Source organism: Tympanuchus pallidicinctus, unplaced genomic scaffold, assembly GCF_026119805.1.
Source record: "Tympanuchus pallidicinctus isolate F22 unplaced genomic scaffold, pur_lepc_1.0 scaffold1, whole genome shotgun sequence".
In the NCBI taxonomy this organism is placed as follows: domain Eukaryota; kingdom Metazoa; phylum Chordata; class Aves; order Galliformes; family Phasianidae; genus Tympanuchus; species Tympanuchus pallidicinctus.
The window spans coordinates 74321649-74338516 of record NW_026294618.1 but is presented as its reverse complement, the minus strand read 5'-3'; the positions used below and the strand labels follow the sequence as shown (position 1 = coordinate 74338516).

The 16868-nt window shown below is 37.4% G+C and overlaps 1 protein-coding gene across 4 annotated transcripts in view; it reads left to right on the top strand.

Annotated features, from left to right (window-relative positions):
* PLD5 (phospholipase D family member 5) overlaps positions 1–16868 on the top strand; it is a 163767-nt gene that overhangs the window by 98083 nt on the left and 48816 nt on the right. For all 4 annotated transcript variants that reach the window (XM_052684977.1, XM_052684961.1, XM_052684970.1 and 1 more), the window contains 2 exons: positions 444–612; positions 7393–7507. In XM_052684977.1, coding sequence (XP_052540937.1) covers positions 444–612; positions 7393–7507 — 284 coding nt within the window. The remainder of the gene's footprint in view (positions 1–443; positions 613–7392; positions 7508–16868) is intronic.

Here is a 16868-nt window from a genome sequence, read left to right as displayed (position 1 = left end):
GTCAGCTGTAAAGCAAAGTAATAAATATCAGAGAGTATGCACATTACCACATTGCTTAGAGAAAAGAGACATTAAATGCAAGGATGAAGCATTGCAAAAAATTAAGAGATTCTTTATGCTTCCCATCTTCTCCTTATGGACTGGTTCCATCATGTCATAAGAATTAAGCTTTTCTGTGTTTAAGCTGATGTTTCAGGGCTTTAAAAGCTTAAATTGCTTTATTGCCTTAGCATTAGGTCATCTCCATGTTTTATTGTTTTGGGAAGTGAAGAGCATGGCAGTTGGCAACTTCAGAATGAGTTGTAGGATAACTGACTGCTGAGAGATTCTGGGAACTGGTATTGAACCACAGGCCCAAACCTGGCATTTTTTTACAATTGGAGATTTTTTTATAAAGAAAAGCGCTCATGTTAAGTGGTTACTTTTTCCTTATCTATTCTCAGGGTTGCTCTTGTGGAAAATATTCCTGAAGGGATCAACTATTCAGACAGTGCACCATCCCACTTGTCTCTTTTCCAAGGCTGGATGAATTTGCTTAATATGGCTGAAAAGTCTGTTGACATAGTATCTTCCCAGTGGGACCTCAATCACAGTCATCCATCAGCATGCCAGGTATGTTCTAGACTAAAGAAAGATGGGACTTTAACAATCTGTTTTTGTTGTTTGTGAATTGTTTAGAGCTGCAGCCCTTCTCTGTAGCAAACCTATTTGTTTGGGTAGTTTAAAAGCAGACAAACATTTTCGTATGAGGATTGTCCTGTCAGGATATTAGTTTTATGAGAGTGGTGGCACAGTGGACTAGGGAACACACTCAACACATTCATATCGCTTCCATCTTAGGAAAGGATATCATTGTATAATCTTAAGAAACTTGCAAAATTGTAACTACTCAAACACATCATAAATTTGGAATATCCATAAAACTATATACTTATTTTCTATTTGGTGCAAATGATCAAGTAAAAGAGTAATTATGTGGATTAGTTCTGCAGCCAAATTGATGTGTAAAATTACACTTACAAATTATCTGATAGCAAATGTATCAGATGATTCTTAATATCTTTTCAAAATGAATCTGAAGGGTAATGAGTTAGGGCTTGTGCAATAAAGTACAGTAGGAAAAATCATAAATCACCAAATGAGACAAATATGCATTAAAGTGATGCTGTGCCAACAAATATATTATTCTTGATAGCAGTCACCTTAGAAAATGGGGAAAGGGCAGATCTCCACTTAGTGTTACCCTGTCAAACTAAGATATCGAAGAAATGATGAGCTGAGAGTATCTTTTTTCTTAATGGATTGTTTGCTGGAAAAAGCCACTCAGCTGGAATGGAATTCAGTTAAAATCACAGTAGAGTAAACATAAGGAATCCACAATACTATACTATGTCACAAACTTTTCACTTTCCTCTCTAGTTTGGATGATACTGTGCAGTAAAAAAAATGCCTTATGCTAAATGGTGGACAGTGACTGGTATTGTCAGCAACCAAAGATGGTGCTTCAAACTGCCTGTGTTTTCAGATGGTGAACTGAATGGTACTTCTTTTTAGAGAGGCTGTTGCCGAGCTGAAGGGCATACATTCACTTTCTTCAAAATCTACTCTATGTCCATTTAAACGAGTGAAAGCTTGAGCTGAGCATTCAAATGGAAAATTTAGCACAAACCCTTCCTTTTATAATGCTTATAAATATTGGTGTAGAGTTCTTGAATAAATTCATTGAATATCAAAATATTGAGGCTTTTCACAATGTAATTATGTAGCTAAGCTTTATTTAAATTCATTGCCTAAGAAACTTCAAACCCATGTTCTGTCATTCAAGCAGACGAATTCACAGAGAATGCCTTAGATGTTTTCAAGATGTGCATGAATTGGTATGTGCATGAATCTTTTAAAAAATTTTTGTCTGAAAAAATTCAACGTGTCATTCACTTCAAAACCAGCAGAGCCTAACAAATCCCAAGCAGAGAATAAAAATAGCAAACTGGAAATTGGGATTTCAGTAGTTGGGCATCAATTCCATTCACTGTTCCATATTTTCATGCAAAGAATTGTAAGATGTTGCTGAGTGTCAGAACAGGAAAAAGGAAGAAGAGAGACACAAAAGTGGATTTGCTTCTTCATCCTTAAATGCACTGTTTAAGCCATAAAAAAATGTAGCGTATTTTTTAGTAATATTCTATTTTAGTTTTCTATTTAGAATACATAGTAGCCTTACAAAAGTAATTACTTCTGTTTAAAATATGATTAATATTCCAGTCATTCCCTCAATTGTACAGCAGTGTGGGCTGAACAGCTGATAGATTTTTCTGTCAAGCTTGTCTATTCATCCTTAAACACTGTGCTGCTATTGGCCAATCTAATTGCTGAAGAAATTGACAAAGAGGCAGGGATTCTTAGCAAATTGCTGCCCTAGAGAGTGTGTAGAAAGCTTAGTGAGTGAAAAATAGGGAAGGAAATCTGTATCATTGCATCTGCTTTTTAAGGTCGTAAGATGAAAGAGAAATGACAGTGAAGCTTCAGTAATTGTAATCCGGTAATGTTCAAGAGTCAGATGTCCTCGGGTCTTTACAAATTTGGATTTGGGGAAATTTATCCTCGCATAACAGAAATATTATGCAGGGACTGCTGCAAAACTTCTAGGTACTGCAGTGGTTATAGTTGAGGAAGTTTTAGTTGTTCACTAAATGATGCTGCTTTTATCAGAAACTGAGAACATAACGATTTTCTTTAGGGACTCACGTGCTGCTGTATTACAGTTTTCATTTTGTGAATGGTAAGATGTATTACAAAGCAAGTTTCTTTGCATGACCAGTTTAAAAGACATTGATTTTTGGAGGACAATAGCTGAGTAGGCTAGATTGCCTTTCCTTAACTGCAGGAACTAGCCATGTTCTTTGTGTATGTGTATTTATGGGCACGCGTGAATCTATGTGTATATGTACATACAAGTTCAAAACACATCTTGAAGAAAAAGAGCAGTAAATTCTGCAATTTTATATTCACAGTTAGTTGTTTTCACAGTTGGTTTCCTCTGAGTCTTCTAACATTTAGAAACATTAATTTACTGTGACCTTACATAGTTTCAGTAAGTCTTTCCTCGCAAATTTCATTTTAACAAGTAAGCATCAATTCTATTTTGGTATATTGATATTGCCATAAGTATGGCACATGTCTCCCTGGATGGATATTTGGAGTATTCTAAGATGATCAGTGGTCTGGCTTTTACAATGACCATACAGAAACCACGTGGTTCTGACTTCATCTCTATTTCCCTACCTGTTGTGCTGTTCTCGGATAGCTTGATGGGAGAGGTCTCCCACTCCACCTGAATATCTTATATTTAAGTCATCTGTCCAGCTTGGTAATGAAATCTCTGAAGGTGAGCCGTATGTCATTTGCAGACAGGTGTCACACAAGAGTCTTACGTGATTTGTTTGATAGAACAAATGTTAGTGCCAGAGATTAGTTATCCGTCCTTTACAATTATTAAAAAACATTAATAAGTACAAAGAGGATGAGAACATCTGTAAACCTAGCAGCTGCCAGCAGAAATTGGCTACAGCCAGCTACAGAAATTTCAGTGTATTTTCTTTCTGTACGCTAATACTTCCAAAACCATCTCTCCCTGCCAGATGGTGGCATTTCCCTGATACTGCTGATACAAAATGAGACACAGAAATAAAAAAGAGAAAGTTTTTATAGTGAAAGCATTTTTTTGGACTCTGAACTTCTAAAAGTTGGTTGGAGTCTGCACTGGCTATTTTGCTAGAAAAACACGAGGAGAGCATTTTGAGTTTCTCTATTTTGCATTAAGTAGCAGAAGTTAAATTTAGGGTTATTTTCTTACCATATTGGTTTCTGCCAGCATGCTGTGCTTGTCAGTGATGTTTTGCAGATCACCTTAACAACTGATGGTAGGGCAACTTTTTAAAACTGTAAGTAGAATAAATTCAGAAGAAAATTCTGGAAGTAAATGGTTTTATTTCTGTTGAAATAAAAAGTTAAGCATTGTCTAAATTGTAGATATCTAAGCTTTTGAAGGAACAGTAATTCACTTTTAGAAAACTTCAGTAAATGCACTTTGTGGTTTTTATCTTCCCTGTCTTATTTAATGAGGAATGCAGGCCGACAAAGGTAACAGTAAGCAAAGGAAATCATCAGGCTGGAATCAGTCTGCCTAGGAAGAGTTAAGAAACTTCTTTGTGGGGAATTTCGGAGCTTTTTGGTAGCTGTAACTTTTTTTTTTTTATTTCATTCACCAGCTTGCTGCGGCATGGATAGTTGGGATTGATGTTTGAGATGGATGGTAGCCTAAAGCTGTTTGTTCATTTGATATATACTTTTTACAACTTATTTTGTCTTTTTCAGTAGATTTTCTGATGCAGTGTTGTGAAAATGTAAGATAATATTTTACCAGGAGAGCTGTTTTCTTAATGTTGTCTGCTAAAATGCAAATAGAGTGATAGGAAGTGTGTTGCATTTCCATGGCACTTGGCTTGTTACTATTTCTCAGTCCTCACAATCTAACTGTATAAGAGTGATTCAGATTGCTGTCATGTAGTGGCACAGCAGCCCCGTATTGAAAGTGTGGTCTGTATGACAGTATGAGGGTTTGTATTTAACAGAAGCATTTCAAATGTGCTGACAGCAGTGACAAAAATCTTCAGACCTTCAGTCCTGTCTCTTTTCTTTTTCATAGAACAAAACAGTAAAATTGCAAGTGAACATGTCAGAAAGTATAGAAACCGAGTTTCAAATTAATATTAATGGGAAAAGAAGGCCAGGTACTTCAACAATGAGAAATACTTTCTTATATCCTACTTTACTAGAATACATATAGTTTTTAAAAAAACAACTTGTGTCTTTCTCATAGTTGTTTAGAATGCCAAGACTTAGGCCTTGGTGAGAGTACTAATATCTGGTGAGAAATTATGTAGCAAGAGATGTGACAGAAGGACTTATTTCCAGTTCTGATGCTGGATGATATTTTTTTGTATTTGTGTGTAAATACAGATGTTTGTAGTTAGTTCAGTCCTAGCCTTAGCCAGCCACACTTTATGGTTGTGTAACAATTGCTAGAGATGTTTATATGTTTTTATCAATTTGAAGTTTCACTATGTATGAACATATCTGGACAAAAAAGGACATGATAGACACATAGCTTCTGATGTTCCTGATGGGAAAACAGATGTATTTTCAGAGAAGATGTCTTAATTGGATCACTCCAAATGATGTATTCACCCCTTGGGTGGGCCACTCAACTGTCAGAGTAGCCTGTAAGAGATAGGCAGGGTGCATTGGACAGATCAGCAAATGCTAAGATCAGGTAAAACAGGTCAAGGTACGGGCTGGAAACAGTGCAGTTCATTGTGGGCCCCAAATTTGATTGCAGTCTAGCAGCACTAGTCTGCAGCAATTACAGGAGAGACCTTCTGGGGGACCCAGGGCACCAAGGAATGCTGCTCAGTAGCGATGTGCTGCTGCCCAAGGGTTTCATTGGAGCTGCTACATAATTCTGTATGCAGCACCCAGCCCCTGCACACTGTTATCTCTTTAATTCTTAACTCTGGTAACATCTGCCTTCTTTAATAAACAAATCCTTCCAACTAACATCCTTCACGAATAAATTAAACTAAAAAGATGAGAAAGATCTTTTTAGCTTTGTGACTAATGGGAATGTCTGATTTGCATAGCAGCTCAACAAAGGCTTTTAGGCTTGTGAGATAAACTGTGGGTGCTATTTCTTCCAAACGAGAACACCTAGTCATCTCAAAAGTGCTGAGTCTAATAAGTATTCGGATCTTCATGTAGAGCATGCTTTTATTGTTATGTTCTCTTGCTTTCATTGCTGCAGCGTCTTGTTGACTGCTAAATGCCTGGAAGCCCTGGGATGAGCAGGGAGCTATGCTGTGGATATGAGCCATCAGACAGGCACTAACAGCAGATCTGTGTTTCCATTGCAGCCTCTGGCTGCTCTGTAATTTTGGGAAAGCTAGTTTTCAGGCAGCTGGGTATTTTTATTTTGCCATATACATTTGGAAGTGAATCTTAGGAAATGTCTGTACTGTAGACAAATGAAGAGCTACTTTCTATGACTGCTGAAATCCCAGCAAGGCTCAATTGGGCATCACAGGGCAAAGAGGCATCCCACTCGCTGCTGTTTCGTGGTGTGGTGAGGAAAAAGGGCTTCTGAACAAGTTTTTGTTAGTCCATTTTACGTCACATTCCTTCATCAGAAACTGCTTTTGCAGCAGCTGTTTCAGTAGAATAGAGTGATCCTTTCAAGAATTTTAGAGTAACAGTTTGTGGTGTTGTACAGAAATTCTCTAACCCAATCCTGTGCAAGACTCTGTCTTCTACCTGTTTGATTGAAAACTGGCATAATGTTAAACTTGATGTGCAAGATTTTACCTTGGTGCTAACATTATACTGAATTTATTGAGCTACGTAGGTAGAATAGACACTTTTTCAACTGATTAGACCCAATTTTTTTTGTGTATGATGCTGATAATTGTAACTAGTCTCTGCTGAAGTAAGCTCGAATGGCAACAAGGAAAGAAGCTCCAACTCTGTGACCGTAGCAACACAGCACAATAGTGGCACATAGGATATTTTATTTTTGTCATGTAGCTACATGATTCTAACCAAGAGTTTTCCTTTAAATAAATATTGAAACTAAAAATTAAACATTTACTCTGCATAAGCAAGAAGAAATAGAACTTTTTTTTTTTTTTTTGAACATGGAAAAGTATGACTGGATTGGAGATTTTTATTTTTCTTGGGAAACAATTGCCTTAATTGCCTTAATATTCATTTCTGTAACATGTATGAGCTTCCCTTTTTGTGTTCTTTTTTAGAAATAGAGCTTACATAGTAAAAATAATGCATAATAACAGGGAAAATTACGTAAAATGAATGTAGATTATTGTCTTTCTGTCTGGTATAGCTCTTCTAAATATGAACATGTGACTACACAAAAGTTTTTTGCACTATAGTTGGAAACACTCAAAAAAACAATGAATACTCAATCAATACAAAAGTGTGTGATTAAGTCTTTCCCGTGATCTTTTTATTCTGATTTAACATAAAGTAATTGGTGAAAAGAAACCTAATATAAAAATACATTCATGCAGCATCAAGAATTAGGCACTTCTCTTTCTGTGTTGCTTGTCGTCATCGGTGATATTGCATAGCCTGGGAAAAGCAGAAGGCAAGATTGGCCTTCAGAACAGTAACTTGCTAACCTTCAGCATAGCTTTAACCATATTTAGGAAGTTACTCCCGTTGTACTAGGTATGCATATGACATGAATCTTTTATTTGATGATGTGCTATTTAAACAATTCAGTGCTTCATCACTTTTGCTTTCCTTTACTGTTCTTGCCAGGGTCAACGTCTTTTTGAAAAATTGCTTGAACTGGCATCCCGAAATATTGAGATAAAACTAGTGAGCGACATACTGCCTGTGGAATCAAAAGTATTAAACGACTTGAAATCCAAGGGTAAGACCAACGTCTTTGTGTTGTTATGCCACTGGCTGCTGTGTAATGTTCATTTGGTTTCAAATGCAGACCCAGATGACGTGAACTGCAAACTACTGTTGAGCAGTGTTATCCTATGAGCCTGGAGTTTTCTTTGATTCATAGTTGTAAAAAATTTGAAACTCTTACTGTGGCTGGAGTAGATATTTGCCATTTGCACTGGTTAAAAAGGTTAAACACAGGCGTTTAAATGCACTATAGCCATACTAATGGTAGGCAGTGTTACCTGAGAAATTGCTGTTATACCCTGTGGCACAAGGTAGTTTTCTCTTTAAAGCAAAATAATTTATTAAAACATGCCTATGTTACTGATGATTCTGAAGCACAGGAAATACTTTTAGTCAGATTTAGCCAACTGCCACCGGTTTCTGTGTTATGTGTGTGCCTACTTTCCTAAGGATTGTTTTGAAATTCAAAATCCCTGTTCAAAGAGGAGGCACACACTGAGGCTACATGACTAAACTTCCTTTATGTAAAACTGTCTAAAAAAATAATAAAATTGAAGAGGATTTAAGAAATGCTAGAAGAAATTAGGATCTCTTAAGAATTTTGACAACCTCACACACATTTCTCTTGAATAAAAATACCTTAATTATTGAAATATCCTGATAAAAGTATGATTTTAATGGTAGGATAAATTTTAAAAGGAATAGGTAATCTATATATCCTGATAATCATCATTTTTGAGACAGGTTACATTAATATATGGATCAGAAAGGGAATTCTAAAAACAAATCAAGTTAAGTGTTTACTACTTGTGCCAGCACCGTAACATAACATGTCATTGCACGGCAAAGAATAAAGAACATCCTTTTCCAACCGTAATTAATCTTTGTTTAAGTTCCTTATAATCTCCCGACTGGGAAAGGAAAACAAAAAATTACTCGTGGAAGTCCTGTTTCATACAGTGGACTGCCTTTTGATCAAGACTGGCATGTTTTTTGAAGGCATGTTTTTTGAAGACTGATGTGTTATTTCAATGTAATCATTGTGGAGACTTGTCACTTCATGACTTTGCCTGTTCCAGGACTTCGATTACTTTTGCTGCGTGACTAAAGGTGATACTGATTCTTTGATAACAACTGAGGCTACATCAGCTTTGACAGACATCTGTGAAATAAGGAATCATATTTTTCTGATGTGTTGAAAAATAGATGTCTATTCTAATATCAACACCAATGAAACTGTCTTTAAAAAAGTCATTTAATTCGCCTGTGATTTTGGTGTCCCAAGCTGCACAGTCAAATGCAATTAAGGGTAGGGCCTGTACGTTTATATTGGTGTACCTCACAATTGATATTTTAGTTATAATTTATTTAGAATATCAAATGTAAAATAAATAAATAAATAAATAATCTCCTTTCCAAGAACTTTAACTAGGAAAGGAAACCATTTGTCATTAACATTTATGTCAGTTTGTGGGAATTAATTAGATCTGTTAACTTGCTGAGTAAGCAAATAAAACATAGGCTTTTACTATTTTATTAGTTTCAGCTTCCCTTATGACTAATTCAGATTCCTGAGACAGGAAATTTTAGAGTATTCAAATGAAGGGATCAATATCATTGAGTGCTCTGAGCTGCTCTGAGAATCAGAGTAACTTTTATGTGGTAATTCTTGTGAGTTTTTTTTCCATGCTCTTAGATCCATGTTCTACTTTTGACCTTTTCTGAAGATCAGTAATTGTAAATTCTTGCTTTTTTCAGTATGAATGCTTTTCCTCATTCTGTGTTTTAGTTTATTTCTTCAAATTCTTGAATTTTTGTTAAGATTTCTTAATGATGATGAAGTGATTGCCAGCTCTGTTGCTCTGTTGCCTTACATTTACATTGGTTTGTTGTTTCTTATTCCCAGGAACTTGTTAATCTTTATTTGGTTCTGCATTCCTAAGAGACAACTTAGGTTTGACATGCCACTTTCAATTAGAAGGTCAGACTTAATTGTCTATCTGAATTGGGCAGAGGAGGGTCCAAGTACTGTTTCACGCCTCACCAACCTATAAACTCAGCTGGTTGTTCCTAAACAGCAATATTCATGTGGCCAGGGCTAAAGCAGTAGTGAGAAGAGAAAGCATTTACATAGCTTGTTTGGCTCTGGGAGTTTCTCACGTTCCAGAGCCTGCCTTCCTCTTGCTAGGTAAGCAAAAACTGTCATCTTCTTTCTAAGGAGATCGTGTGAAATAGTCAGACCATTTCTGCATAGTAGAATTGTGAAATATCCTGAGTTGATAGGGACCCACAAGGATCTTTCCTGGTTCCACAAAGGACCACCCAGACCACAAAGGTTCCACCAGGACCACTCATATTTCTGTGAGCGATGTCCAAATGCTTCTTGAACTCCAGCAGACTTGGGGACATGACCACTGTCCTGGGCAGCCCGTTCCATGCTCACCAACTTCTGGTGCAGAACCTGTTCCCAGCCCCCATTGCCCTGCCCTGACGCAGCTCCGTGCTGTTCCCTCAGGCCCTGTCGCTGTCACACAGAGCAGAGCTCAGCGTTGCCCCTCTGCTCCCTGTGAGGATCTGCAGCCATCGGTGAGGCTTCCCCTCAGTTCCTCTGCTTTGGGCTGAGGACACCCAGGGACATCAGCCACTCCTCATACATCCTGCCCTGTAGACCCTTTACCATCTTTGTAGCCCTCTTTTGGATGCTCTCTGACCTTTCTTCCTTCTGGTTTCTGGTTTCGGTCCTTCTTGTATTGTGACACCTAAAACTACAGACAGTGCTCAAGGTGAGACCACAGCAGTGCAGAGCAGAATGGGACTAGCAGACTGTCCTAGTGAACGCAAGATATAGTTGCTATTACATCGGTTGTGGAAGAGCCTTGTCTTTCTTTTCACCAGTCTGCATGATCAGCACCAATGAGCTGTGCCCCTACTCTGTGTAGGCTGGTTTCTGAGGTCAGAATGAGTGTTAACTTGGGTATCATCAACCACAGGCTGTGCCTATTCAAATGGTACCTGAGAACCTTTAAGTGTGGCGCAGTCAAACATCACATGCATTTCCTTAGCCCAGGGAGTCTCCCTTATTGTGCATCTTCAGGTAGAGTGCCCCTTTTGACTTTAGTGGCCAATGTAAAAGCCAAAGTTATTGCTTGATAAACTTGATCATTCATAATGCTTCATGCAATTTTTCTGGTGGTGGTTGTTGGTGTTGTTGTTTTCGAGGGGGGGGGAGGGGTATCACTCATATCTGTGGACAGATATGAGTGGTGTCTTCTTGCCTCCTCACCCCATTTCTGATGTACTGCAGAAAGTAGCTCTTTCCATCATAGGAGTGCATCCCAGAGTTCTCCTTACACATCCTTCCTGTCCCTGCTGTTTGATAGAGAAGGAAATTGAACTTTGACTTCAGGTTTGAGCTGATGGAGTAAGACAAAGCTCAGTTTACGTGGACAGAAGAGCAGAACTGAAGTGGTGTAGAGTAAAATAGAGTAACTTACAGAACAGTGAGCATGTTTGTACAGATATCTGAGCTAGCACTGAACCTGTAAGTTTTTTCACCACTTTTGATCTTTTCCTTGCCACGTCTTTGCTATCCTGACTGTCTTGAGCTAACTGTAGAAAATGGTAGCTTGATTCCAGGAACAGCACAGCAAATGCACTGTGAAGCATGAATTGATTTACTCAGCCAACACACCTTGAGCTGTGGCGATAGGAACCTCTGAGTGCTACAGAGCATACATTTGCTAATGATCGTTGCACTGCAGGAGTGTTGTTTAGTTGCAAAATTAGACATTCAATAATGAGGAAATACTAACCCCAGAACATGTATCTATGATAGACTTTAATTACATTATCTGATGCTATATTTTACATGAAATACATAACTGGTACTTGGTGTAATCTTACCATGTTAGTTAATAAGAAGTCTTTTCCATTGTATCAAATGAGAATACATCAAACATTTAATGCCTGAGGGAGAAGATGCTCATTCAGGGGATATTATCTCTGTTGATAATGGGTAGAATCTTTTTTTATCTCGTATTTAATGTATGTCTCCAGGCTTTCTTTATTGCACATCTGCCAGATCCTGCACTGCATACAGAGTGATTTATTTCCTCATAGGATTTTCAGTAGTGCTTCTTGCTGTGGTATCTGAGTGCTCTGCAAATACAGTATTAATGAATTTCTTCTTGCAGCATCACTGTTAGGCAGGTCAGTTGCTGCTTCTCTCTCTCAGGGACATCTGGCAATTATTAATTCCAGCACTGGTACCAAAAGCTAGATCCAGGCAGTTGTTTTTTATAATCATAATTGCAAATATATATGTTCATTAAAAAAAAAAAAAAGCAACAGCAAACATGAGTATGTTTTCCCAACTCTAACACTGTCAAATTTATCACTAAACATATAAATTATGATTCTATTTTTATAGGACTTTTAATAATAGGCAGATTTAGGGTGAATTCTTGATTCTCTTTAGTTAAAGCTGTATTTGCTTTCTCACATGTGCATATAAATACTATGCATGTATGTATATGACTGTCTTGTGAAAGGTAGGCCTGCTGTAGGCAAAATTTGGCTCACTGTGTAAACAAAGACTTTATCCTTCATGTGCTGTGACAGTACCTTATTAATGCTTGTTTTCAAGGTTATTGCTTTAGCCTTTTCTCAGCTGTGTTGGTTTACTAGATTGAAACATTTCTTGTAACCCTCCCATTCCTTGCACTTAACTATGTACCAGACTTTGTGCCTCAGTAACATGAGTGGCATTGTTTTCAATTAGCAGGTTGCTGTATCAATTCTTACGTGCACAGAATCTAAGTTCTATGCTAATTGCAATATTATTTTAGCTCACAGTATTAACACTTTTTAAGACATGCCAGTGTCTTTCCTTCAGTTTGTAGGCTTCATTCTTTTTTTTTTCCTTTTCCCCAGTACTCCTGTTTCATAAATCATTTTTCATATATTTGCAAGGAATGCTTTTTGTCAGTGCTTGATGTGGCAGATATGGAAAGAGGACTCTGTCCCTTTCACAAATAAGATTTTAAAAAAAATAATAATGATAATCTAATTTAACCTACAGCTATTGAATTCAGTGCTGAAACTGAAGAATCATATGAAGCCTCTGTGTTAAATATGGCAGGGTCTAATCATAAGGTGATACTCTGACTTGCTGAGTAGTTTGTGAACATTTGTTCAGGATTAGATGCAACCAAATTAGAAAAACAGATAAAAGATATTACTGTAGAGAGACAAATAAATTAGTAAAAAGTGGAGCACTGTAAGCTTTTTGAGCTTTTATTTGTACGCTTTGCATTGCAAACACTAGCAGTTGCCATTCCACGACAAATCAAATCTATCTGGGCAGCTGCGTGATCCCAAGCTGCTCTTTGTCCTCCCAACCATATGTTGGCCCTCCCTGCCTTTTTCCTTGCATCAGTGCTCATACGACCAAACAGTCCAGGAGGCTGGTTGGCTGCTCTACAGACTGATTTTTTTATTTTTTAACTGGCATAATTCTGATTTGCATTTGATTTCTGTGTTACTCAGTGTGTTATCTCACAGGTTATATACAACATAAGGATAGGAAACACGTAGCTGCAGTTGACAGTGGAGGCAGAACCACTTGGTTCTGGAACTTGGTTTAGACAGACTTGGTCTGCAAGTTCATGTAATGCTTTGGAATTTTTAGTGTTTTTGAAAGTTTTTTTTCTTTACCTTTGTTTTAATGAAATTGTTCCCCAACAGACAGCAGTAGTGAATATTTGTGTTTATTTATTTTGTATCTTAAATATGTATATATCCATACATACATGTCTGTAAAACCATATTCTGTCTGCTTTTGTTGGCACACTTAAGGCCTAGATTGGTTTTAGAGCTGCCAGGCTTTTGGAATGTTAGTTCTTATCTTCAACCACAATCACATTCCTTTTCTTTATGTCAAGGTGCGAGCGAATGGGAAGGTGATTTCATAGTTCTAATATGTTATAGGAAGACTGAAAAACTTGTGTTTTGTTGTCGAAAGATGGAGAACGTTTGAGAACCTCAGTCCAGTTTCTCCTTAGGAAACATGCTGGCAGTTAGGCGCTGTTTTTTAACCTAGAACCTTCGTGTAATGCAAGTCCTAGGAATGTGGAATCCTCCATTTGGGAGAAAACTACTTCTTTGGAAAAGACAAATCCATCAGAGCTAGCAAGGGCACCTTTTGATAACTTTAAATTGACATAAAATATGCTTGGAGGGAGAGGAGAGCTGGGTGAGTTTGCAGTTTTCTGTAGGCAGGTGGTTGGGTAAAGCATGATTAAATTTAAATTTTCAGCCTAGAATATTTGGTTTTAATATTAGAAAAAAATGTTCCAAGCAAGTGGACAGTGGACTTTGAGCAGATTATGAAAGAGAAACCATGGGAGTTTTTAAGAAAGTGGGTAGGGCTCTATGAGTGCCGTCTCATGTGTTTATCTTCGGTGTGTAGAACAGGTCTAAGCTCCATTTAAAGGGTTGCTTTAATAGTTGCTTTATATAGAAGAATAACCTAAACTTATGTATTTAAGTAGCATTTGAGTCCCTCTTCATGTAAAGATAATGCTGGGAATCACTGTAAAAAACAGTGTGAAGGCTAAAATAATAATACACTTCATTCAGTGGGAAACTGGAATGGATGCTAATGGATGTTTGATGCATGGGAGTGTAAAGAGTGCTTTTGAGAGCTGAAACCCAGCTGATGGCTATATCTAAGGTGTTGAATGGAGTTGTAGCCCCACTGTTTTCTTATCAGTCAGTCTTTCCTAGGCCAGGTTCTGTAAAACTGTGAAAGGAGGAGTGATAGAGACAACCTCTATCTCTTAAAATTCATAACTACCAAAAGCACACTCATTTCATCTTTGGTATTTCAGTAACAAGTAAGTAGGATCCTTTGAGCAGATCAAGGGTGAGTCCTCCTGAAGGAAGCAATTTGTATCTGAGTTTCACATAATTCAGTTTCACATTGGACATTCAAGTATCTACCGAACATCTGGACACGCTAATACGCAGAAACTCCTGTTTAGCTGTTCTGGGGGGGAAACACCTTTCTATTTAGGCACTTAAACTTCTTTGACTCATTTTATGTTACTAAGTGTACACATGCCCACTGAAGTCTTGATAGCAAGGAAGTGTTCAGCATTGGTTTTATGCCTAAATCCCATGAGGACTCATAAGAAATGTTTCTCATTTGTTTCAGCTGGGGAGCTAGATCCTGCAATATAAGGTAAGCCAAGCCATGTCCAACCTTATTAATCATGACTGAAAAGAGAGGGCAGGTAAAACTTCTGTTACATCTTAGAGATGCATATAAATGGACAAATGTTTTTGACACAGAACATCTGCCTGAATTGTGGAAGAATAGGTTCAAAATCCTGATCCATCTAAAAGTTTGTAAATTTTCACCCTGAAAGAGAGTTATCTACCTTACCAGACATGTGACAGAAATCAGATTGAGCCAGTATTGAAGATCCTTAACCTCATAAAATAGGAGTGTAATCACAAAAGTTTGGAAAATGTAGAAGATATGTCTCTCTGAGGAGGATCTATCTGGGTCCTTGATATTTAAGCTCTAACAGTTGGCAGAAATTCTTGAAATTTCTGCCTTCATTTGAATATGATGTTTATTTGGGATAGAAGAAACCTGATGTTTAGTCCTTGCTCTGCCTTGTTCGTCCTTCTAACCTCACGTATTTTGAAAGAAACTTGGAAGAATTATTTTAAGCTTCTGGTTACAGGACAGGATTTTGAAACTTGTTCAGGGAATGGATCCTTCTGTGCAGTTCTGAATGAGTTGTTGAGGTAAACAGCATAGTTTCTATTGTCATTGCCTACTGTCTAGTTTAGATGTCTTAGCTCAAAAACAGAAGGTGCTGTAGTCCAGCTTTTGTTTAATATTCTATGGGAAACAATGCCAACTCTGGGATTAAAACTTCATCAGATGCATAAATATCCTCAAAATAGGCAACATAGTAGATTGCAGTGTGAAACAGCTTATTTTCTCTTACAGATCTGAAACCCACCAATTTTAAGAAGGTTTAGGCGTGGTCTGCCTTAAAGAGTGCTCTAACAATAGAAAATTAGTAGTATGTGGCTGTTATGCCAATATACTATATTAATTATATTTATATTTAATAATTTATAAAGAAAAAAAAATCTTTAAATTCTAGAGGCAATCAGGGCCTTGGCTTGTACTGGCTTGTTCTCAAGAGAGAGAGAGGGGAAGAGGTTTATTTAAGCTTGGTGCCCACGGAAGCCAGATATGCAGGTGACAAAGTCTAATTTTAAGTTCTACAACATCTGTTTCTGTGGATTTAGAAATGAATGCTCTTTAAGGGCTTTTCCAACCCGAGAGATTCTATGAAGGAAATGTATGTGTAATGTGCAGTTTTGCATTATATGATATCACTCATTTGTTTTCCAATATCTGTAGCCACTGTTTAAAAGAACCATAGTAGTAGTAATACATCTGAATTGATGAATTAAGAATCATGAATTAAGACATTTCTAACATGCTAGATGTTTAGTAGAAACAATGTCATAATTCTTCTGCTTTAAAATCTGTAATTGAAAAAGTCTTTCACAGTTGATGGATCAGTATTTTTGTACGTATTTGCAGTTCGCAAATTTATTTGCATTTAAGACTGCTACTAATGCATGTGTATTCATGGATTTGGTGGAAGTGGGCGTGCTTGTGTTTTGTAACTTCCAGAACAGTTAAAAGTGTTGATAATCCAGCCATTTTGTCAACAGTCACATTGCTTTTGTTTAGTGATGAGAACTCAGGTCCAACATAGCAGGTTCATACCACAGATAATGTCTCCAAATCTTGTTTGATAATTTGCATGGATGGTTTTTGTATGACAATAGTGGTTTGAATCACTGACACTTTTTGGCACAGAGAAACCAATAACAGATGGCATTAGACAAAATTAGTTATGACATTTCTACAACATATAGATTGCATGCAAGTTCCTACCTACTGTTACTGGAAGAGCTGGTAAGAGCTGCCAGGACTGTATGAGCTCAGGAAAGATTTGTTAGGTAGCTGTGCTCCCCTTGTGGAAGTGTTGGTACCCCGTGCTCTCTCTTAGTTGCAAAAACACTAGTGCTATCTCATCCCAAAAAGTGATGATAGCCAATGATGTTTTATGTAGGGATCCAAAGAAAGCAGTATATTTTCTCTCTGATGAATTTTGTCTGCTCATCCAGATCATGGATGTTTCTTGTCCACTTGAAACTTGACTGACTTCTTAGAACTGTGCTTTGATCATAGAGTTCCACCCCTCCTGCTGTGGGCAAGGTTGCTATCCATCAGACCAGGCTGACCAGGGCCCATCCAACTTTTTTGTAGATTT